General features: G+C 38.1%; 2 protein-coding genes across 3 annotated transcripts; both read right to left on the minus strand.

Moving 5' to 3' along the window:
* Positions 1-78: 78 nt before the first annotated feature.
* On the minus strand, positions 79-14,316 carry LOC143588284 (polyadenylate-binding protein-interacting protein 4-like). Its single transcript, XM_077069336.1, has 15 exons — positions 14,187-14,316; positions 6,591-6,760; positions 6,358-6,516; positions 6,130-6,266; positions 5,811-6,001; positions 5,509-5,686; positions 5,224-5,421; positions 4,981-5,054; positions 4,797-4,869; positions 4,662-4,695; positions 1,460-1,677; positions 1,222-1,368; positions 1,011-1,109; positions 842-904; positions 79-587 (listed from the first exon to the last, which is right to left on the minus strand). The coding sequence occupies exons 2-15, from the start codon at positions 6,727-6,729 to the stop codon at positions 558-560; spliced, it is 1,740 nt and encodes a 579-aa protein (XP_076925451.1). The 5' UTR covers positions 6,730-6,760; positions 14,187-14,316; the 3' UTR covers positions 79-557.
* A 1,499-nt stretch (positions 14,317-15,815) lies between these two features.
* LOC143588294 (phospholipid:diacylglycerol acyltransferase 1-like) lies at positions 15,816-25,949 on the minus strand. Of its 2 annotated transcripts, none has more exons than XM_077069343.1 (6): positions 25,351-25,949; positions 17,880-18,102; positions 17,515-17,798; positions 17,105-17,423; positions 16,743-17,002; positions 15,816-16,653 (listed from the first exon to the last, which is right to left on the minus strand). In XM_077069343.1, exons 1-6 carry the CDS (start codon positions 25,776-25,778, stop codon positions 16,170-16,172), a joined length of 1,998 nt encoding a protein of 665 aa, XP_076925458.1. In that variant the 5' UTR covers positions 25,779-25,949; the 3' UTR covers positions 15,816-16,169. The 2 variants fall into 2 exon arrangements, with proteins under 2 accessions (XP_076925458.1, XP_076925464.1); XM_077069349.1 differs by lacking the exon at positions 25,351-25,949 and adding an exon at positions 24,455-24,504.
* Between the last annotated feature and the right edge of the window lie 314 nt (positions 25,950-26,263).

Consider the following 26,263-nt stretch of genomic DNA (forward strand, 5'->3'; position numbering starts at 1 on the left):
TTCAATTATAGAATTGGATTTCTGTTGGACCAAATTCATCGTGCAGGAAAGCTATGTTAAACCAGAATCATATGTCAAACACACACACGCCGATATTTTGTGGAAACTCCCACGACTCTTTTCTGTATTAATAAAAAAGCACACAAAATACATACCAAACAAAATTGGAAAGGGAAAAAAACATAAGTTGTTAAACTCAAATACTTATTCCTAAAATAATAAAACTATTTCTAATAATTATCTCTTCCCCCTATTAACCTGATCCACTAAAATCTCATGCAAATCAGGATTGTGTCCATCAAACTCAGGCATATCAAAATCCAATTTAGGGTTGTAAAAAGGTACTTTCTTTTCAAACTTATGTGGTTCAAATAACACAAAATCAAGAATAGAAAGCATCACCCCAAAAGAGACAATGATCAAAAGGTTACATTCATCCTGCTTTTTTCGTTGTGCAAATCATGTTCCAAGTTACAACTGTTGCCAAATCTGATTGATTCTTTTCATCAGCATCGGAGAATCTGATCATTATCAACGGCTCAGATCGTTTGACCATCCTAATAGTCTCGTCCTTTATATGGCATTTCCTGTATTGAATTAAAAATAGAAAAGTATGTTTTCAGTGTATATATCAATAGAAACAAACCAACTTAGAAATCAACCAAAATGCAACTTTTCTAGACCCAACTGTAACAAATCTCTCGTTTTCATAGTCTTTATTACCATTAACTAATTCTTTAGGAGTTACAGAAAAATGCAAATAATTCAGTCTATATGTAATTTATTTTCACAACATTGAACAAAGTTGAACAAAGTACAAAGTCAAATTCAAGTTTCTTACCGGAGGATAAGTTGGCATGTATACCATCTGTCGGGGTTGACCAAGCAGCATCTGCTGTCCATACTGCAATACATTTACCATTTTTTTGCATGTGACAATAAATTTTTTTATCACTCAAGTGAAAAATATAAAATAAAAAAATAAAGACAAGTGTAAACCGTAAACATACCTGTGGAGCATTCGGGTGAAAATATGTCTGCGGGGGTTGCATAGGTGTTCCTTGGGGACCAAATATAACAGGCTGGTGGGACGGAAATGCGGGCCCCATCTACAAGCATAAGTTTGCATAACACTTATATTAATTGCAAAAAACTTAATATTTTCCTGGAAATATTTGATGAAGATATAAAAAATAAAATGTAATTATTATTAAAGCTTACCCCGATGCCAACAGGCATGCCATGCATGTGTGGGGCCGGTGCTACATTAGCCGGGTAGTAAAATGAAGCATCAGATACAGGTGATGCAGCTCTTATTGGTGATGATGTTGGAACAAAACTCTTGGCATTTGGATTCAGTCTAAATTCCTGGAAATATAATGATAAGACCATAAAGTCAAAAGAAACAAAAATAACAAAGGTAATAATGAATAATTGTGTTAGCATATTTTGTGTTAACCTTTGCATTAGGATTGAGTGTTGACTTTTCTGAAGTCAAAGAGCCCATTGATGAGCTAGGTGATAACTTGGGCCCACTTGCAGCAGTTCGGGCAGCATTTCCGGATTCTGAAGTTGATGACACGTCACTAGAACTTTTCTTTTCTTGAGCTTTAGATGAGACATTGGTTGGTGCATGTGCAGTATCAGTACTTTCTTTATTTGGCAACAATGATGAATCTGTATTTTTAATAAAATTCAAACGATATTAAACCCACTTGAAAAATGCAGCAGCAGAGCAAATGATGAAGAGATGAATTCTAAATCACATCACATGAAGCAACTGAATATACAGACTCATATAATGTATTTTTTGAAATAATATGTAAGAATTTATATACGATAAAGAAACCATAAGAGAAGATTGCCCTCCCGCTAAGGAAGAGGGGAAAAAGGCGCTGTCATCTATCTCGACCAGTTTCCCGAGGCGTTGGAAATCCAGACCGGCTCAGAAAATCACTGGTGCTATTTAGTCCTTCGTTTCGACAACAAAGAAGTCATCTTTGACGATTTCCCTTTCCTTCCCTGCCGAGCCGCCTCTCTTCGCCATTCGATGCCTCTGCCTTCCCTTTCTATAACATAGCCAAGCGCCCTCCTTTACAATCACTAAGAAAAAATAAATACCAATCAAAGCCCTATCTTATCAGTAAGTCTCTGTGATTTTTCCGGCCCCAGGGGACTTTACTCGACCCATTCCCCAGTCTCCCGCGCTGCTCAAGTAAGTGTGCGACTCCGTATGAGGACCTCCTTCCCTTCTGCCCACTCTCTGTTCACACGGTTCTCAAAGCAGAGGAGGAGGGGTGGGCAGCAGGTACCACGAGCCCTCTGTCCCACACATCTATCCAGAAGCAAGTGTGGTTCACCGGTTCCACCGAATGCTCCTATCTGTCGGCAAAGATCGTGTGAGTGTGCAGTTATGCTTCGGATGCTTCGACATAGAATAGATCGACCCAGTTCCCGTTCTTTTCCGGTGCACTCGCTTTATATCTCCGACACACAAGGAAGGACGCGGTGGGAAGGAAGGAGCCCTAGCCTCTGTCCGGCCGATCATTCCGCTGGCATCTCGCATTCACGCCCCCGTTTGACTGCCGCTCGGGGATGTAGTTGTAGATACGTTAGTCTTAGTGGGTCGTTGGGAAATCTCAAAAGAGAATATGAAACTGGATTTTTACTGAAAGTAAAATACATGTAAACATTGATTCAGTGTGCTTTTAAGAAAAAATGTAACCGATCCAAGCCTGGTGATGCTCAAGCTCGGCTCGTTAAATCTCTGAATGTCGAGCTCAGCTCAGATCGAGCCTAAAATTTCAAAATCGAGCTCAGCTCGTTACATAATCATAAGAACTTAGATTAGCTCGGGCTCATTAACTCAATGAGTTTTATACGAAGCTTGGCTTGTTTTGAGCTTTTACTTGTTCGATCTGAGAAGCACACGAGCGGCTTGGCTCGTTCACACTCCTACTTTTAAACACACTCATCTCTCCAAAATACTTACTTTCATGAGGTAGGAACTCCTTGTTTCACACTTAATATTTAGAGTAAACAAACAGACAGTCTGTGTGGTTTGGGTAAAATCACGGATTTAGTTCCTAGGCTTTAATTTTTACAAAATTGATCGCTATGAACACTGCTTCCTTTCAAAGATGGTGCTAGGGTCATGTGAGATTACTATTTTTCTCTTTTAAAATTTATACTTTAACCACTTTGACTATTGTAATTTTTTTAAACTGCAATTTGACCCCTTTTGTTACTATTATAATTCACCGCCTGCTTTATCTAACCAAAAAATAATTATTATCCTTCGTCGGAGAAACACATCAATGTACCTCCTAGAGAAACCAAATAGAGGAAAAGTGTCAGAAAATTATTTGCATGGCCCTTCATGGGCCAATTAGTGGAATCACAATCCAAATCTGATGTCGATGCCTAATTTTAAAAAAGAAAAAGGTGTAGGGATGGCCGGAAAGTACAAGAAAGTCGGGCAAGGGTGTGGGAAGACACAAGAGGTGGTTGTGAGTTGTGACCAACGCTAGGGGGTGAAACAGGGCACCTCTGTAGGCATTCTACAGATTAAAGACAGGTATCCTAAAACCACATGAAAACATTGATTCCTATGTTAACATAAAGACAAGTATCATAAAACCACACAAAAACATTCCTATGTCAACATTTTGGCTTTTGTTTGTTTATTTAATTTCCATCTATACTACTATTAACATTTTTTTCAGGTTTTTTATTCTTGATTCTAAATCTGACAATCTAGTTGTTTGTTAACATATTATGTATACATCAAACAAACACATAGATTGTCATACATAAAATCAAAAAATAAAAAACCTGGACAAAAAACTGTTGATAATAGAAAAGAAGAGGAAAAGACAAAACAAAGCGAAAACGTTGTCACACAAATCCATGCCTTTGTGGCGGCTTCATGATTCTTGATATTAATCCATCGAATGCCAGAATAAAGGCCCTATTTCACCCTAGCGCTGGTTGCGACCCTCTATTGTCTTACCAAACCCTTCTCTGCCATTCTTATCATATTTTTAGCCATTCACCCGCCACCTAATTTTTAATTAAAATCGGGCTCCAGCATCGGATATGGAATATACTCCCAATGATCGGCCCATGAAGTGCCATAAGAATCGTTTCCTGATCTTGTTCTATTTGATTTCACTGGTAAGTACTTTTAACGTGTTTCTCCAGCAAATGATGATTCCAAAAAAAATATAATTAGTTTTTGGTCAGATAAAGCAGGCGGTCAATCATAAGATAATGATAACAAACAAAAGAAGTTACAATGTAATCTTTAAAATAGCAAAATAGTCTAGGGGTTAAAGTGTAATTATTAAAAGGGCAAAATAAAATAGTAATCTCACCTGACCCTAGTCAAAACTACTTTACATCCGGGCGCTTCAATTATTGAATAATTATATCATACTCGAACTTATAGTTTATCAGTATATTAGCTCAATATGATTCAAGATTTTCACGACATTATAGCTTCAAATAGTGTATCAGTATGTGAGTTTATCAGCATTTGTTTTATTAATCGCACTATAGATATCACTAGCCATATCTATAGTGCAATTAATAAAACAAATGCAAACAAAACATACAGAACCTTGTCGTCAAAATACACAACAAAGTATAAAAATACTAACCCTCAGATTGCGAAGTCTGCTTTTGTTCATGTACCTGCATCAGTCATATACACAAAGGAACAGTCAGAAATTGTACAAGAAAAGCATAATAGCAAACATGTTGACATTAAAAAAGTAGTTAGAAAACTAAATTACCATGTGCTTCTCTGTATCCTGTTTGGTGTCATCACTACCAGCATATCTTTGATTAGTCTGATTATTTTCAATACTGTAACAACAAAGGCTTAGTGAGATAATTAATTTTAAAACAATTATTGGCGTTCACTATACATAAAACAACATAAATTTGAAAGAAAACAAACTAAAGCAATATACATACATGCTCGGACCATCTAAAGCACCAGATGGATGGATGGCGTTGCTAGTACCCAAATGAGAAGATTGAACTTCAACCTGCATAGTATGGAATTGAGGCCAAGCAAATAAAAGAATAAAATAAGCAAGTTGAATGTATTATATCATCTAATATATAAAAAGAAGACAAGGTTAGTTACTGGATTAATAGTTCATTTATGATTAAACAAGAACTATATATCACAATAGTTGATATTTTTATACATACCGAAGTTGAAAAACTTGATGTTAGCTGAGGCCCGTTGTTTGGAAGAGAATCGGAAACATCTCCAAAAGTTTGACTATTTTTTGAATCCAATATATCCTCATCTTCATGATACCCGCTATCATCAACCCCGCGAAAAACAGAAGAATATTTAGTTTCCTCATCGAGATCAAACTTGTCATGAAAACTGATGCCTCTTTCCTAACACAAGAAAAGGTAAGAGAGCTGTAAGAATTAATAAAATCATTTTTTATATAACAAATTGATATTAAGAAGCAACACCCTTACCTCTGCTAAATGAAGATCTTGGGTATCCTCACCCTCGATTTCCCTAGCTAATCTTAAGGCTTCTTTTTCTAATTCTCTCATTTGAGGACCTCTATCAAGCTTTGTTGTGTAGAGTTCCTCGTTAAATGTACTTTTTACTCCAAATAGTGTTGCATTTGCTTCAAATTGATCCCAACCCCTAATAAATTGTGAGGTATATCAGTAAACTAAATAACATAAGGTATGTACTAAATATTGATAATTGTGATTTCATTATCAAATATTGATATTAATAATTGAATATCGGAAAAAGAATCTAGAACCTGTTCCAGTGACGATCAAAGGTATTGTCTAATTCAGGACATTCTAGATTATCATCATCAGGGACCCACGGTGCCAACTCTCGTTCCAAGTCAACATGCCGAGATTGAGAAATGGATGAGTCTATCATGATGTCATGTGGTTGGTCATTCTGAAACTCATTCATCAACCCTTCCCTAGTCACAGGCACATTCTGCCCCAAAAAGATTATATAAAAACCTTTCATCAGTACATGTAAAACTTAAGTTTAATAAATGATACATATAGAACAAAATAAGCAACAAATAAACTTTTGAAGGAAACTGATTATATAAAACAAACCTTAGCTACAATCTGCACAAGTTCTTTTGCGGGTATAATTAATGTTTTAGAAGGGTGCTTTTGAACAGAATCTGACACATTTTTCTGTCCACGAGATGAACCAGCCTTTGTTAAGCGAGCCATTTTCAAGATTATTCCTGCAAATAGGAAATCCATATTATCTTCATGATAATCAACTATGCATTGATGCATTATTTTAAACAATGTTACATATGATATAAAAGGTACCAAAATCTTTCTCTGCATTTGTGGCATGAAATATCCCAGTAAACAAAGATCCATCAACAACCTGGACTTCCACCTGATGTCCAATGAGGCATGTTGTTAGATAAACTAGTCGATCATGTGATGGGCTTTCAATCCCCCCTTTGTTTCCAGTTTGTACACCTAAACAAGCTTATGTTAATAACTTAATATAAAAAGAACGAATATCATCAAACAATTAGGCAAGAAAGTTTTACCTGCAGCTGTCATTCTGTTGAAGTTTGATTTTCCAGGCTGGAACTTATTTTCCAGCCTACTCCCTGTTTCCTTTTCACCTCTTCTACGAGGAAACCCATTTGCAGATGATCTGGACTGTGCAACTTGTTGTGGGTTCATACTTGAACAGAATCTCTAGTGTGTTATACCTCTGCCAAAATAAACATAAAGATCAATACAGTTACAAGGACCCCATGAATAATATCATTTTGCTATTTTTCTGAACTTGTTTTATGGCGGCAAATTATTTATACCCTAGTTAAAAGATAAAGAGAATTCTATTTAGCGGTGGTATATGAAATTAACGGAAGTACGCTAGCTGCATCCACCTCACATCTACCAGTTTTGCCCCTAATTTTTTTAAATGGCACACCAGTATCAAGCAATTCAGCAAGATAAACTTGGTAATTGTAGATTGTTTTATATCTCAACATACTGATTACAAGGAAAATATATAGAACCATAAGCATTAAATCTAGAGTCTATTCAACTCCATAACCTACATAACCTACAATCTATTCATATTCATGACTGTCTAATATTCCCCCGCAAGCTAAGGTCGGGGAACGACCTGTAGCTTGGATCGTAGGAGAAGAAACCGTTGTGTAGATAGAGGCTTAGTGAACACATCAGCAATCTGATCATCAGTCTCGATGAATTGAACCAATAGCTTTCTTTGAGCAACCTTCTCTCTAACGAAGTGAAAATCAACCTCGACATGCTTTGTACGTGCATGGAATACTGGATTTGCTGATAGGTAAGTGGCTCCTAGATTGTCACACCACAAGACAGGTGCAGAATTCAAGGAAACATTGAGTTCCTTTAAGAGAGCTTCAAGCCAAGTTAATTCAGCAACTGTGTCTGCCAAGGCCTTGTACTCGGATTCCGTTGATGACCGAGAGACAGCGCGTTGTTTACGAGCACACCAAGATATTAGATTAGAACCAAGATAAATAGCAAACCCCCCCGTGGATCGACGGTCATCGGGACACCCAGCCCAATCAGCATCCGAAAAGGCAGTGAGAGATGGACAATGGGCATCAGTGTAGGCATGAATGGCTGATGTGGAATTATGTTGAATAAGCAAGCCATAGTGAGATGTGCCCTGAAGATAACGAATGATCCTTTTTACAGCAGACCACTGATTTTCAGTAGGCGAGTGCATAAATTGACAAACTTTGTTCACTGCAAAGGTAATGTCAGGCCTGGATAAAGTTAGATACTGAAGGGCACCAACAACCTGGCGATATTTAACCGGGTCATCAAAAAGAGGACTATCGCCAAGGGATAAACTGGAGGTAGTTGTCATCGGTGAGTCAACAGGTTTACAATTTGAGAGACCTGTCTTGTGAATAATATCTGAAATATACTTCTTTTGGGACAAGAGTAAGTCGTGACCTTTAGGAATAACTTCAACCCCCAAAAAATATGATAGGCTACCCATGTCTTGAATAGAAAAAGCAAGACTAAGCCGGCGAATGATATTGTCAATAAGCTGAGGATTGTTTCCCGTGACAATGATATCATCCACATATACCAACATGTATATAAGATTACCCTTTGATGAATATATAAATAATGACGGATCAGTCTTTGAACCTGTAAACCCGAGATTTAGCAAAGCCCCTGATAAACGATGAAACCAAGCACGAGGAGCTTGCTTAAGACCATACAATGATTTGTGAAGAAGACAAAAATGATCCGGTTTAAAAGGGTCAACAAATCCAGGTGGCTGTCGTAGGTAAACTGTTTCCTTCAAATCACCATGTAAAAAGGCATTCTGAACATCTAGCTGGCGAAGACACCAGTTTCGTGAAACTGCAAGCGAAAGAACCACACGAACCGTTGTAGATTTAACCACCGGACTAAATGTTTCATAATAGTCAACTCCTGGCTGTTGGTTGAATCCTTTAGCCACCAAGCGAGCTTTGTAACGTGTGATAGCCCCGTTTGCATCACGTTTCAGCTTGTACACCCACTTACAATCAACAACATTAGCATTAGGAACAGGTGGAACTAAGGTCCATGTACCATTTCTCATAAGAGCCGAGAATTCCTCTGTCATGGCGGTCCGCCATTTAGGACTTTTGTTAGCAATAGAAAAGCTGGTTGGTTCAGTTTGAGACGACTGGGAGGTGGCATAAAAAGCGGACTGATTATATGGAGTTCTTTGTTTCGGGTGTGGACGAAGATTGGCAGGCCTAGTGCGAGGAGGAGTGGGCGGTTGAGGCAATTTAGGCTGGTGGTTGTAGGTTTGAAGTGGTGGACTGTTTGAAGATGAAGTGGGTGATGGTGAGCTGTTTGGTACAGTTTGAGGGCTGATTGGAGGTGAACTGAAATGAACATGGCTGATTGGTGAGGTAGGACTGCTTGGAGAAGGGCTGGTTGGAGTGGAATGAGATGAGTCTGTGGTTACGTTTTGTGGCAGTATTGGGTTGTTTGGTGAGGTAGGATCAGTTTGAGTGCAGGAGTTGGGTAAGGGATTATTTTGTGGAGAATTAGTTGCAAAAGTGGGTATAGGATAGGAGGAAAAGTAGGGATCAGATTCTGAAATTGGAGGTGAGGTTACATTGGGTTTAAGGAAGGGAAAATGTTGTTCATTAAAGCGAACGTGACGAACAACATAAAGTCTTTCAGAAGTAGGATCAAAGCACCGATAGCCATAATGAGCAGGGCTGTACCCTAAGAAAATACAAGGCAGAGAACGGAAATCCATTTTGTGCTTATTGTAAGGACGAATATGAGGAAAGCATTGGCAACCAAAAACCCGTAGAAACGAGAAATCAGGTTTTCGATGGAAGAGATGTTCAAAGGGTGAGGTATTGGTGAGGTATTGAGGTACCCGGTTTCAACGACATGTCTATGGCGCCTCTCAACAAGACCATTTTGTTCGCTTGTATGAGGGCATGAGAGACGATGCAATATGCCAAGAGTGGAGAAAAAAGGAGATAACTTGCGAAATTCTCCCCCCCAATCTGTTTGAACAGATTTGAGTTTGGTTTGAAACTGTCGTTCGGCCATTGCATGAAACTGTTTAAAGGTAGCAAAGACATCAGATTTTTGTTTTAAGGGAAAGAACCACATGTATCTAGAATAATGGTCTACACAAAGTAAAAAATAATGGTGTCCATCAAATGAAGTAGTAGGAGCGGGTCCCCGAACATCACAAACCACTAGATCTAAAACATGATTACTTTTATAATTTGAAGATGACAAATGTAATTTGGAGGATTTTCCAACTGAACATGAATTACAAAAAGAGACTGAAGTTTTATTAAAAACAGGAAGGCAATATTTAGATAGCATAGATTGTAAAAGCTGAGGATGAGGGTGTCCAAGCCGTTGGTGCCAAATAGTTGGAGAAGCACGAACTGTGGAGAAAGCAACCTTGGAGATAGAATGAAGTTGAGGCAAACTAAAGGAATAGAGCCCTCCTTCACTTGGACCCGTGAGAAGGGTATTGCGTGTAGCCTTGTCCTTCACACAAAAAAAGGTAGAGTGAAATTCAAAGAATACGTTATTGTCATGACAAAATTTTTGTACGGAAAGAAGATTTCTTTTGATTTGTGGAACATGAAGAATATCGTTGATAGAAAGGGTTTTGTGGTTAGAGTAAAAATTAGTAGAACCGATATGAAGAATGGGTAAACCTGTACCGTTGCCAACATGAATTGTATCCTTACCATAATAAGGTTCAGAGTTGTCCAGGCTATTAAGATCCGGAGCAACATGACTGTTAGCACCAGTGTCCGGCAGCCAAGAAGTTGATGTTTGTGAGCGAAAATCTGCATAATTTGCTTGTGAAGGCTGTCTTGATGGCCGAATAGTTGCAGGATCACGGTTCGGACATTCTGATGGAATGTGTGCAACACCACACCTATTACAAGAACCATAGACTGTGTTCTGATTTGAAGCCCAAGCAAATCTATTTCTGTTACCTGTGTTATTTCCAGAATTTCGGTTGTGCTGGTTGTTGTTGTAGTTCCCGCGACCACGTCGACTAGAAGAGCCCCGGTTAGTGTAGTGACTATTGCTTGGTCCACGGTTAGCATAGAAAGCCTGGGTCTGCTGTGTTTGCTGTTGTGCAGGCTGAATTTGCATACCAAATTGTGACAGCAATTGTTGCACAGACTGCAATGTTTCAGAAGGGAGTTGAGGACCGGCGGTGGGAGCATGTAAGGGGCTGTTAGTGGCCAAGAAGGCCTTAGCAGGGACAGCAGAGATACCCGACGGCTTTCTGACCATAAAATCATAATCAGAAAGCAGCCCGTGAAGCTCCGAGAAGGCTGTAGGAAACTGCCTTCCTAACAATGTTGATTTCAAACCATTGTACTCCTCTCTAAGGCCTGAGATGACTAACATAACTAGATCTTTTTCTTTAATGGGTTCACCAATGTTAGCTAAGGAATCTGAATATTCCTGTGCCCTTGAAAGGTATGCAGCAGATGTCTCATCAGGCTTCATCTCAATCTTTAGCAACTGAGTTTTGAGAGTATACTCACGGGAAGAGGTGTGTGGGGCATAAGCACGTTCTAAGGCGATCCACAAATCACGAGAAGTATCACCTTGTACGTGTTTAAAAGAGGTTTCTGAAATTGTTGAAAGCAACAGCATGCGAACGTGTGCATCATTAGAAACCCATGTAGCATGATTAGGGTTTGATTGTGTAGTTATTTCCTTGTTGGAGGATGAGGATTCAACAGTTGGTGATGGACAAGGAATGGTGCCATCGACGTAGCCAAAAAGATTGTTGGTAACAAGGAATGGTTGGATCATGGTTTTCCAATATCCATAGTTTGTAGGGTTTAGGGTAAAACCGAATTTATGAGAGTTGTGATTGGTTTTCTCCACTGTGGTGAAGGCAGGAAGTAGCGCCATATGTTTGATTGAAGAAAGGATTATGACTTGAAGAAGGATGAGCCGATCAGATGGCGGCTGATGGATTGTGATGAAGGCTCTGATACCAAGATAAACTTGGTAATTGTAGATTGTTTTATATATCTCAACATACTGATTACAAGGAAAATATATAGAACCATAAGCATTAAATCTAGAGTCTATTCAACTCCATAACCTACATAACCTACAATCTATTCATATTCATGACTGTCTAATACAGCATCCATCACAATTGTGATAGATCTTTGTTTTCTTTGCCAACTTGCAATTTGATATTTTGTATAATGACTCATGTTATTGGGAATTTATGAACAGTTTTTGCTACTTTTTTCACTTGTATATTGCCCTTGTACCTCTGATGAGTATCACAACTTCAAATCCAGACAAGAAAACATAATAATATGTTTTAGGATGTCACTAATGTTTGTCCCACTATGAAATAAATAAATAGATAATGAAAGCCACTTCACTTCAGAGTGATTATATCACACAATTTAAGATAAAAGAACTGTTTCTGGGACATATAGTAAATGCTTCTTGAGGCTTGCATGATAAGTGACATATTGATGCTAACTTTATAATATTAGTTATTTTACAAATATTAAGAACTATGTTAATACATATTCTTACTGGATATCATCCTAGATGCTATGATCCTCATCCTTAACCCATAGAATTATAGAAAATTGACCTCAAATTTCTTTCTGTTGGGAGAAATTTTTCAATCTTCGTATTTCATATTATCAAGGGTATTGAAGAATAGGTTTATTAGGGTATATCTTGTTCAACATCACAACAATCTGTTTGACAAAACTATCCTTCATAGTTAAACATGACCTGAATTGCAACTATTTACCTAAACTTCAACCATTGCAGCATAAACATTTAACAAGCAATTAGGAGAATTTATTTATGAGCAACATCCGAATGTCGGTAACAACATAACCCACATTTTACAAGATTTTTGAAGTTCATCGCTATATATACACAGACACCTAGGAAATTAGTGTGCCCGCTGCTTTGATTAGTTATGGCTGCTTAAGGCCTTAAACAAAAAAGTGGAAACAACCAACTTTCTCAACTTGTATAGTATTCATCAATCAACTTTTCTTAGAAGGGTGTCATTCCAATATTTATAACTTATAAGTAATTGCAACAATTGAGCAACAAAACTAATAATTTAACAATCATAACAGCTTAACTCCAGCTTAGCAGATTAGGCATCAAAAGATCTTTCAACTACCTAAATTTCTCAACTGTTTTAGTACAATAAATTTTAGCCGTGAACCAGAAACAGTTTTAGGCCTACATCCTTCATCTTGAAGTAACTAAACATCCTTCATATGATCAAAATCTATTTCCATCATTTAAGCTACAAGAATTGCTTACAAAAACTGACAAGTAGCATGGAATTACAAATTGAATTTCATGTTATGTATCATTAACTAGTCAGATATATATGTGATATGCCTAAGAAATAAGGTATTCATCCTGCAGTGTACGTATATTTATAAAGCTATCACCTCCACTATGCAACTTCATAACTAAATTCACTCCTTCCATACTATAAAAGCACTCAGATAATCTATTTCAAAGACGAGAAAGTGAGAAACACAGATTAATGTTAGGTTTTCCAAGCTTCTTGTCATCTGCCATTCATTGTCGACAACTAAAAATGAATTGAAAGCAAATAACGTATAGATGCAATCTGGAGCTTAATAAGTTACTAATTGTCGAATCGCGTGATCAAAAACTCAATTGGGATTCAACCAACTTGCCTCAACTAAAAGAGTGACATTCCAATCATTTATAACTTATAAGTAATTACAACAACTGAACAACAAAACTAATAATTTAACAATCATATCAGCTTAACTCTAGCTTAGCAGAATAGGCATGAGAATATCTTTCAACCACCAAAATTTCTCAATTGTTTTAGCCTTGAACCTAATAGAATTTTGTTCTTCAGGTAAGAAGCTTCTCAACTTAAATGGAAAAGGAGTTTCTCAACTGTTTCAGTACACTACAATTCTCACTTAACTAATAACGATTTACATTTCTATCCCTATTTTTATAACACTACATTTCTCACTTAAACTAATAACAATTTACGTTTCTATCCCGATTTTTATTTACAAAATTTACATTTTCACTCCTGAACTTTAATTTTATCACACGGCCCCTTAACGTTAATAACTCTCTTTCTTTAAGCAATTTACGTTACTACCCCCGAACTTCAAACACGATTATCCTTTTCCAAGCTTCTTATCATCTGTCATTCATGATAGGCGACTAAAAATGAATTGAAAGCAAATAACATATAGCCTATAGGGACAATAGAGCACAATAACTTAGTCATGATCCCCTACTTGAAACCCTAGCTTCCATATACACACAACAAAATATCAAAATCCCTAATCATAATCAACCAATTAAAACCCTAAAATACAATCAGCACAATAAACCTCATATCGAATCACAAATCATCGAACAGCTGGTGGATGCAATTATAAAGTATGTATCCATACACAATTCATTAATTATAAAACCCTAATTCCGCTAATAAGTGTATACTGCGATGAATAATATAGACATAAGCACAACGAAATGATATAGAAATAGAAATAGAAAGAAGCTTATATTAGATTATATGTGTGTGTATATATATATATATATACCTGAAAGATGTTGAACAGAATTGATGAGAGAAGAAAGTGTGTTGAAAGACCAAGAAGAAGAAGATCTTGCAGATCGAAAGAGAGCAGTGGTGGTTTTCGTTTAACCTATATTATTATTATTATTATTATTATTATTATTATTATTATTATTATTATTTCATTTCACGTTCACACTCACTCTTTGATGCGCGTGGTTATTGTTGTTTGTTTGTTATCGGTTAGGTTTCTTACGGTATCGACACAGGTTATACCAGCCAAGAGAGTATACATATGAATTAGTGATATATTTAAAGGCTACGATAACAGTGGTACAGTCGTGATATACCTAAAAGGTTACGATAACACGTATATTAGTATCGATGTTGTTTTGTCATAACATATTTGGTTCGTCATGGGGTCGACACTACGTTGTTCTTTCACAAAGAATGAGGTTTTTTTTAACTTAAACTTTGTTAACCAACTACTAACAAGCTAAACACACACAATAAAAGTAGACTCTTCCACAAAGCTCGGAAGAGTTGCTGCAAAAACCAAAAAAAGAAACCAACATAAAAGCAAGTTACATGTTGTATGGAGTAGGGATGAGCAAATTCGATATTGGTATCGATTGGTACTGGTACCGGTACTGATACCAAAATTGGTTTTAGACTTTTAGATACTAAGAGTCAGGGCTAAAACCATTTGTGGCACCCACCTCAATATTTATCTTATGTTATAATGATCAACCCAATAAACAATTACCCTAAATAACTACATTTTTAGAGTTCTAAATCCCTAATATATTAATCTGTTTTAAGATTCATTGTTAATTTTTAGGTACTTTAGTATGTTACTTTGTTTGATAGTTTGTGATATTTCTAGAGTAGTTTGTCAACTAGGGGCGTTTAGTAATTGCACCGGATTTGAAAAACCTGAAATTCGATTTGAATTTAGCAATCGGACTTTGAATCCAACTATAAATCTTAATGTTCAAATTGTTTGGTCTGTTAATTTGAGAATTTGAAATTCGTTTTGATGAACCTAATGTTTTTGAAATTAATATAGTAGGAAGACTTATTAACCTTTGATTAGAAAATGAAAAAAGTAAATTGACCTAGTATTAAGACTATTTCTTAAGCGACATGAAGTTAATAAAAATTTGCAGAGTTGAACTTAGTCTAAATTCGTTTTGATCAATTTCGGGTGAATCTGAAAATACTTCTAGTAAAACGGACTGTGTTTGGTTTAACCTGACATATTCACGTGATATGTGTCAAGTTGACGTTTTGGATTTCACCTATGTTTGTGTATGTTCAATTATGTTTATGCTTTGTTTAGTTTATATATGTTTGGTTTATGATTCGCAATTGTTTGCGGATCAATAGAGAATGGTGTCGCCGTTTTGGTAAAAATGAGAAATCAAATAAGATCAAAGTTTAAACCAGTGGTGCCTTGTTGCTTCAGTTTGGAGTTGAACTCGGCGATGGTCGATGATAGAATTACCATCAACTGTCATGTATGGATGAGGCGAAAACATAAAACTAAAATGAGTAAACTACACAAGTATATAACATTTACATGTGTTTTAGATATATAAAATAAATAACATATTGTTTAAAATGCGAGACTTCCAACAAAAATATTCTCAGGTGGGATTAATAAATTCCAATTTGCCTTTCTAAAATTGATCAAAAGATATCAAAATACAACAAACAAGTTCTTTATGGCTGTCTAAGGAAGCAACATGCTAACATATTTCAAAATAATACACCCACAGTCCAGATTTGTGGGTTAATGTATACATGGTACGTTAAATACATAATCAAATCTAAGTAAAGAACTAGAGAACCATACAAAAGCTTATGTTACATCTAATCATCTTATCATCTTCCATATACGGTTCTCATAGTTCTCTGACTAAAACTGCTGCTTATGTAATAAACGCACCCAAAAATACACATACCTTCATAGACCTATTTGTATAAAACTTTTAAGTCAAACTTTTCATAACTTCAACTTAACTTTCTCGGACCACTCGAATATATCTGTGTACACCTGATCACCTCCCAGTTCTTCACCTGTGGCTCCGGCTGCAACTCTAATAACATCTTCAATCAACTGGAAATTACCCATAATATCCACGTGGGCCCCACTTTGCGTACCCCGGCCCTCAAGAATGTTAGCTGGAGGGTTGTGATCGTATTCCCGAACATACGTTTTGATTCCTGAAGGATTGAATCGGGTTTTCCCACGCCAACCTTTTGCACACATGTAACCCGCGCTCAATGTTGGTACGGTTTCATCACCATCAACTGTATAAACCCCGTCTTTTAAATAGCCGTCCCCGTTTTTATCCTTTGCTGACGTGTCAATTTGGAATGGTATGTAGCATTCTGCTGCAGTTGTGAGTTTGTAAACATATCCTCTTTCGGTTGGGATACCAACACCATACATTGAATATATCTCCATGTCTGGAGCGTTTGGTAACCTGAAAATGGATATTATTGCTAAATACTAAGGGCAAAAAGGTCATTTTGTAAACGCTACATAACAAACATGTGTTACAAAGATTCTTACTTTGTCTCCAATGGATTAGACCAATATTTGTAATGTTTGTATTTTGGGTCATCCAAGTTATCAGCAATACCATATGAGAAATGAGCACTACCGCGTTCCATCATTTTTGGAGCAACAAACTCAAGCAAATCCACAATGTCACTAGCTGTATAAACCTTGTACTCTGCAACAGCCTTAATTCCACCAAATCCCATGTCATGGTATTCAGTCCACACATCTCGACATGTATTATTTGCAACGTTGTTACCCTTCACAGCACCCTAAACATCGACACTTACTTTAGAACATATTATTGGATCTGAAACTGCAGTAATAGTAAATACGATATAATTGTTTGAATAAACCAATACTAAAAAGCGTACCCTGAATTCTATTCTCTCGATCTCTGAAGATGGCGCCTCTGCTGCATCTCTCCCAAACGATATTATTCTTCCATAGTTTGCATGTGTTGCTTCAATTTCAGACTCACTTTGGGTGGAAGATTCAGTGTCATTTTTTGCATGTTTTCTCTTACTTGGACTATACCCGTCTTCGGGTGACCAATCAAGACCGCCCCAAATAGTGTCCCCACCTTTCGGTATCATAGACATGGTTGAATCCCACGTGCGGCTCATTCTCATTACATGTTGTAACGTTTGAATCTGAAATAAATCCGAGTCCAACACACCCGGTGCAAGAGCCCTGCAAATAAGTTGCATACAAGTAGTGTTAAATGTTGAATTGTTTATATAAACCTGACTGATGTATTACATGCTAAAGTTTAACAATAAACCTGACTGATGCAATATCTTTGGCTTCAGCAGAGAAAAGCCCGGCTACAGCTTTTGGAACACCTAAAAACGGTCCACCAATATTCAACACCGCCTTTATGTGTTTGGCACACCAATCCGGTCCACCTCCGCCACCCATTGGAGCCGGTGCTTCCACCCATTTCATAAAATGCAGAAAGTAGATAACACCCATTGAATGGGGGATAATAACCGCCTTTCTACCACCATTTGTAGCAACCATCAGTTCTATATTGCTCTTTATCCGGCTCAATGTTTGGTCTCTTACCTGCACACAACAAAACAGCCCATTTCAGTTATGACCAGACCCATCCATCTTGTCACCTAGTTAAGTAGAAACAAAACATACCTCTGTGTTTTGAAATGAGAGTCTCCAGTCATATGCAGCCATGTACATATTTTTCTCTTCGTATCCAACACGGGCCAGGTTAGCAATCAAAACAGCCCAAACAAAATATCCTGGGGCAAAGTAGTCAGCTGCTACAAGTCCATAGACGGGTCTGACCCGTATACCTGGTGGATCCATCCCAGTTTTGTTGTCTAAAGACATATGTTGTACCCAACATGAAGGCCTGCAACATATCCACAACCACACATATAACACACGATTATATACAAAACACATGAATTGCTATAAATTATAATACATAATTACATATAAGCAACTTCACTTCCAAAGTATGCAAATAATCTACATTTTGGCATCACATAATTTACAAAGCATGCTAATCTTTACATCCTGCCACTGGATTATAATGTTTACTAAACAAAAACACAATTAATAAAATTACCTACTTTCTGTTTGTACTCTCGCTATCTGATGCGGGAGCATCCAACCCGACAATACGACCCAGCCCAACTGATAATCCATATGAAGAGTGATGAAAAGTGACGTGAAGTTTGATTCAAGCAAAAACTATTTTGGAAATTATATTGAGAATTGTCATTATTTAGTTTCCTAATTAGTTTACTTTTGGGGAATTTGAAATTCCTTGTTTACTTTTTAGTCATTATAAATTAGGATCTAGGTTTTTCATTGTTAATTAGTTTTTGATTAAGTTTATTTATTATAAGAACATTGTTCTTTGAACCTTTGTTCGTTTTATCGTTTTTGATTAATCATGAGTTTTTCGAGCCATTGATCGCTTCCAAAACTGCATCACTATCATTTAAAGAGATTACAGGAAACAAATTGCTAATAAGAAGCTTAGATCAAACTTCAAAGCCTGCAATCACTACAATATGACAAAAACTCACATAAATCATAAAATCAAAAATTATGTAACATGTATAACTACAAAGAGCAATTCTCTTATAACATACTAATCTAGCCCTAATTTGTCTAATCAAGCCATCTAGTAACTTATAACAACTGGAACAAAGTTGTTAATAGTGAATGGCGAAGGATAGCGACAAGCTACCTATACGCTACGTGGTTATAGCAATAAAAATAGTGGGCGTTATTTTATGTTTAGCAATACACTATAAATATTTTTTAGACATATTTTATATGTATATTATATCTAAATACACTGTTATAGGTATATTTAACATAAAAGACATATATTATCGCTATATATATTGAACAAAAAAAACAAATAAACCTGAAATCCCGCTAATTACTCGCTATGGAGGCGCCAAACTAATATTGCAATGGATCATCGCAACACGACGCTATTCAATATAGTGTTCATAGCGAGTGCTATTAACAGCTATGAACAAGATCTACAACTAATTATGTTTCTCGTTAGTTGACTGAGTTAGTTATGTAGGGGTATGGTACTAAACCCGGTTTTACGACCCTAAATTTATTATGTTTGGCTTATTTTATTATATGGACTAATACAATGTTATTGGGCTGAGGGGGTTTTGTGGAGGTAACCCTAACTGGGCTAGGCCCATTAGGGTACCATGATGGTGGCCATGAGGCTCCCTATATAAGGAGGTCTCCACCTCCTTATTAAGGGTTGGTTGTTGCTCTCAATAAGAGCCACCATCACACTATTTTTATGTCTGTAAACAAGGGATCCTTGAGATTTCTTAGCAGTCACCTCCACACCCCCGAAAAGCCATTGCAGGTCTCAAGCAATCGGAGAAGAAGATCAAGTCGTGGTTCGTTCATCTCTAAATCCGTGGGAACATCGTCATGAATCAGGTCAGATTCATTTCATGTTTCGACATTGGCGCCATCCGTGGGACGGCAACGAGCTATCCTTCAATCTTCGTCTCGGTGCTCAGATCTGTTCATCCATTATTTTAGATCTGTGATTTTCTTCTCTCCAAAGAAAAATCCAGATTTGGAAGTTTACAGAAAGATGTTTCAAGATTTGTTCCATCAAAGCTCAAAAAGATCCATAGATCTAAAAGATGCTTCCAGATCTGTGTAAAAATGAAGCTGAAAAAGATTTGTAGATCCAAAAAGAAACTACCTGATCCGGACGGTCAAGCCTCCGCATCTGTGATGGTTTTAAATCCTCTCCACTTCGGATCTGGTTTACAGATCTATATCTAGGTTATAGATCTGGATTTTAGGTTTAAAATTACATCATATACTGCGCCATCGCGGAAAAATGTGATGGCCGCACGTGCGCCATCGCAGATAAGACTCCTGACGCCGTGCATGCGCACCCGCGAGTCATCACTTCGCCGCCATGCATGCGCTCCCGCAAAAACCCAACACGCGGGTCGGAAGACGACTCCATGCCTTTGGTTTTGCGCAGAAAACTTCGCCACCATGCATGTGCGCCCACGAGTCACCACTCCGCCGCCATATTTCAATAATATTTAAAGGTTGGGAATCCTTATAAACCCATACGGCTACGCGCCAAACTTAAAGGTTGGGAATCCTCATAAACCCATAAGGCCACGCGCCAAACTTAAAGGTTGGGAATCCTCATAAACCCATAAGGCCACGCGCCAAATTTAAAGGTTGGGAATCCTCAAACCCATACGGCCACGCGCCAGACTTAAAGGTTGGGAATCCTCGTAAACCCATAAGGCCACGCGCCAAACTTAAAGGTTGGGAATCCTCATAAACCCATAAGGCCACACGCCAAATTTAAAGGTTGGGAATCCTCATAAACCCATACGGCTAAGCGCCAAACTTAAAGGTTGGGAATCCTCATAAATCCATAAGGCCACGCGCCAAATTTAAAGGTTGGGAATCCTCATAAACCCATACGGCTACGCGCCAAACTTATAAGGTTGGGAATCCTCAAACCCATAAGGCCACGCGCCAAACTTAAAGGTTGGGAATCTTCATAAACCCATAAGGCCACGCGCCAAACTTTAAGGTTGGGAATCCTCATAAACCCATACGACCATCGGCCGCGCGCCAAACTTAAAGGTTGCGAATCTTCATAAACCCATACGGCTTCGCGCCGAATACAAGACCGAACGCGGCTCCGCTCCGCTCAACACGCCGTCATAATTAAACCTCTTATAACACAAGCCACGTCGCATGCGCGCCACCGCGGATCAACCATTCCGCCACTCTACATGCGCACCGCCATGATGCTTGCGCGCAGTCGCGTATCACATTCCACCAACTTGATCCGGTGGGTAAAACTCCGCCGTCACGGAACGCATGCGACCTTCTTGAAGTTCAACGCTAACTCTGGCAATTACGAACTCCATGCAACCATCCCAAATGTTCAAAATGGTGGCAGGAACGTGCAGAGGCAAACTATTAAGTCTAATCTCTTACCTCGCTCGCGCAAGACAAGACACATTAGACTTGGGGGGCTTGAAGGGGTATGCACCCGCCTTAACATCGAGCGGGGCGGGTCAACCCACAAGATATAGACAAGGCTTGAAATCAGGATGTCATGAAGACACAAAGCCAAAACCTATGCGCGTGGCGCATATCACATATGCTCACGCATCACATATGCTCACGCATATCACATATGCTCATGCATCACATATGCTCACGCATATTACATATGCTTACGCATCACATGCTCACGCATATCACATCAGCGCATGCAACATCTGCGCGTGGCGCATGACAAAAAGCCTATACGCAAGCGCATGAAACATCTGCGCGTGGCGCATGACAAAAAGCCTATGCGCACGCGCATGAAACATCTGCGCGTGGTGCATGACACAAAGCCTATGCGCACGCGCATGCAACATCTGCGCGTGGCGCATGACACAAAGTCTACGCGCAAGCGCATGCAACATCTGCGCGTGGCGCATGACAGCCTATGCGCAAGCGCATGAAACATCTGCGCATGACACAAAGCCAAAACCTATGCGTAAGCGACACAACAAATGAGACAATAGTCTAATCCAAATCAGGATAAGGGCAACCTTATTTAGCAGTAATGAGCTAGGGGACTATCGTGGTATACCACCACTACATTATCGCGATGGAAGACATCCGAATTTTAGGGCGGGAGCCTAATAATATCCCAAACGGCCACGCGCCAACGCAGGTTGGGCACACCTCATAATTTGCCCGAGGATGGGAACCTTGTAATACATCCACTTTTAGTTGATATGTTTTTGCAGGTTCGGCTACGAGTCGCACAAGCACCTATGACATTATTATTATCTGGCCGATTGCGCCTCCATTATTATTTTGAAAACAAGTTGGGATAGTCATCCTGCGTAGAAGAGGCCCTTGTGGGCCAGTCATTATCATCATATTATAGCTCATAAGTCGCCTCGCGCGCAAGCTTCATTATTTTTATAGCTCGTAAGTCGCCTCGCGCGCAAGCTTCATTATTTTATAGCTCGTAAGTCGCCTCGCGCGCAAATTGCATTACATTATTATCGAGATGCGCGCTCTATCTTTAATCAGGCCCCGCGCCACTATTGTTATGATGCGTGCTATATCTTATTCATGCCAGTGCACCATTATTATCATAAGGATCACAACATGTCACCATCACGGAGAAAACCTCTCAAAACTCAAAGACAATAAAGACAAGGCCGAAGAAAAGGGAAAAAGCCGCCTCATATCCTAACACACCTTACGAAGTCCAGCGCTCCACCTAAACGCTTGCACGCCTAGGAGCAACACTGGACTTGGGGGGCTTGTAGGGGTATGGTACTAAACCCGGTTTTACGACCCTAAATTTATTATGTTTGGCTTATTTTATTATATGGACTAATACAATGTTATTGGGCTGAGGGGGTTTTGTGGAGGTAACCCTAACTGGGCTAGGCCCATTAGGGTACCACGATGGTGGCCATGAGGCTCCCTATATAAGGAGGTCTCCACCTCCTTATTAAGGGTTGGTTGTTGCTCTCAATAAGAGCCACCATCACACTATTTTTATGTCTGTAAACAAGGGATCCTTGAGATCCCTTAGCAGTCACCTCCACACCCCCGAAAAGCCATTGCAGGTCTCAAGTAATCGGAGAAGAAGATCAAGTCGTGGTTCGTTCATCTCTAAATCCGTGGGAACATCGTCATGAATCAGGTCAGATTCATTTCATGTTTCGACAAGTTACACAGTTGACTTTGAGTTAGTTAGATTTCTTGTTATTTAGTCTAACTAACACGTTTGTGTGTTGTGTTAGTAAACCTATATTCCTATGCATTGGTCTATACATAGATGTATAATGTATTGAGATTTGAGACTTATTGTAAACTAACAAAAACACAATTAATAGAATTACCTACATTCTCCATCTACTCTCTCACTACAAGTAAAACAATAAAACTTCATTTTAACATATTTGAAAAACAAATTTGCTAATAAGAAGCTTAGATCAAACTTCAAAGCCTGCAATCACTACAATAAGACAATAAACTGACATATTCACAAAATTAAAAATTAATTATGTAACATGTATAGGATTACTAACTACCAAATGATTTAGTAAGTTATAATAACCTACAATTTGGCATCACACAATTTACAAAACATGCTGTCACGGGGGATTATGCGTATAAGCAATCTACAGATAGCAATATATTAGCAAGTTGACTGTGTTAGGTTAGGTACACAGTTGACTTTGAGTTGCTCCAACTAACACAATTGTATCTGTGTTTGTAAGCCTATGTATTAATCTATGCATAGATGTATTAAGATTCACTGTCAACTAGCAAATACTCAATTAATAGAATCGCCTACTTGCCTACTTTCTCCATCTACTCTCTCACCAGTCACCACAACTGTAACAATTAAATCTTCATTTAAAGAGATGTAGGTCAAAGCCTGGAGCCTACAACCTGCTACTAGACCACATAAATCAAAAAATCAAAAACTAATCATGTAACATGTATAATTAGTTAATCACAAATGGCAAATCTCTTATAACATGCTAATTTAACCCTAATCTGTCCAATCAAACGATCTAGTAAGTTATAACAATCAGATATCCAACTAACTACGTTTCTAGCAAGTTGACTGAGTTACTTAGATTTCTTGTTAGTTGGTCTAACTAACACACTTGTGTGTTGCTTAGTAAGCCTATGCATTAGTCTATACATAGATGCATTAAGATTCACTGTAAACCAACAAAAACCCAATTAATAAAATCACCTACTTTCTCCATCTACTCTCTCACAACAACTAAAACAATAAAAACTTCATTTAAAGAGATTTAGGTCAAATCCTAGAGCCAATAACCTGCTACTGGGTGACATAAAGTCATGTAGCATGTATAATCACAAAGAACAAATCTCTAATATAAGTTCATTAATAAATAATAAATGAGTCGTGCAGTGTCGTGCCGTGCTGTGCCCGAGCTTGAAAAAACTACTCACGAGCCGAGCTCAAGCCTAGTCAAGATCAGGCCTCGTCCCGTTTACATGTATAAGCACAAAGGGCAAATCTCTTATACCATGCTAATTCAACCCTAATTAGACAAATCAACAAATCTAATAACTCATAACAACCAGATCTCCAACTAATTATACTTATAGGTTACGTACACAAAAACAATCTGTCAATTACTTAATAATACCTATTATAAACCTCACCAAACGTATATAAGTTCATTAATAAATAATAAGCTAGCCGAGCCCAAGCTTGAAAAAAACTACTCACGGACCGATCCCGAGCTTGAAAAAAACTACGCGAGCCGAGCTCAAGCTCTTGTAAGTCAAAACGAGCCGAGCTTGAGCCTAGTCAAGATCAGGCTTGGCTCGGCTCGGTTCATTTATAACTGATCTAATAACTTATAACAACCAAGATCTCCAACTAATTACACTTCTATCTTACCTAACAATCTGTCAGTTACTTAATAGATAATAATAATAACACCTCTTATAAATTTCACCAAACGTATACAAGTTCATTAATAAATAATAACCAGCTGATCCGAGCCCGAGCTTGAAAAAAACTACTAACAAGCTGAGCTCAAGCCTACTCAAGATCTGGCTCGACTCAGCTCGTTCATATGCTAATCCAACCCTAATTAGTCAAATCAACCAATCTAATAACTTACAGTCCCAAGATCTCCAACTAATTACACTTCTAAGTTACATATATCAATCAACAACCTCCCAATTACTTAACAAATAATAATAATAAATACCTCTTATAATCCTCACTAAACGTATATAAGTTCATTAACACATAACAAACCAGCTTATCCCAGCCCAAGCTTGAAAACACAACTCACGAGCCGAGCTCAACTCCTCAAACTCTTGTAAGTCAAAACGATCCAAGCTCAAGCCTAGTCAAGATCATGCCCGTCTCGGCTCATTTACACGCTAATCCAACCCTAATTAGTCAACTCAACCGATCTAATAATTTACAATAACCAGATCTCCAACTAATTACGTATCCAATATGAACAATAAATAACAATAATAACAATAACAATAACAATAATAATAAAAATAATAATAATAATACCTTTTATAGACTTCACCAAAGGTGCCACCCCAAAGCCTCTTCCTAAACAATCCATCCATACACTGATGACCTTCCCAAAGCTCAAGTCCACCTGTCACAATCCCAGGCACAAACACCACCGGATGCTTGGCCTTCAGTCCTTCCTTCACACACTTCACCCCTGGCGGATCCGGAAACGGGCCGGATATCGCCTCGGTTACGAACTGCGGGAACGAAGCCGGCATCGCATTGTATAGGAACAGTAACAGCCACCATACCGAACACACGCACCCGACGAACCAACAGCAGTTATCAAGACACGAATAGTTTTTGGTTTTATTATTTTTTTTCGAGGATTTGTGTTTCTTATTGTCGTCGTCTTGTTCTTCGTCGGGTTTGGGATCCGGATGGGAGTCTTCGGGTTGTTTGCGTCTTCGGATTGTGGCCATTAGGGTTTAGATGATGGAGTGTGAGGTGATTGTGGAGTTGAAGATTATGGTGATGATGACGTAAGTGGTGACGGTGTGATGGTTGGCGGGTGGTGGTGGTGAGGAGTAATGAGAGCGGTGGAGGCATTGGGTGAATACTTGTGCGGATGGTTTAAGAGGATTGGGTAGTCGTGGGTCCGGAATGGGTTTATTTTATTATATAATAATAATAATAATATCTTCCCAATTAAATATTCCCACGATTCCCATCTTATTTAGACTTTCTATCTACTCTAAAATAAATAATTCTATACTAAATTACAATTTTCATATACTTAGGGCTATATGGTGTTACCATTCCCAACATTAGCGGCACATCAGTTTATTCTCTATCATTCAACACATATTACCTATCATTCTCACATTTTCCACCATTTATTTATTTATATTATTTAAAAACCAAAAGTAATAAAAAAGAAAATAAAAAGGGATTTAGGCAAAAAAAT

The sequence above is a fragment of the Bidens hawaiensis genome, unplaced genomic scaffold, assembly GCF_021521415.1.
Source record: "Bidens hawaiensis isolate Kalapana, Puna unplaced genomic scaffold, B.hawaiensis_p1.1 tig00001575_1, whole genome shotgun sequence".
NCBI lineage: Eukaryota > Viridiplantae > Streptophyta > Magnoliopsida > Asterales > Asteraceae > Bidens > Bidens hawaiensis.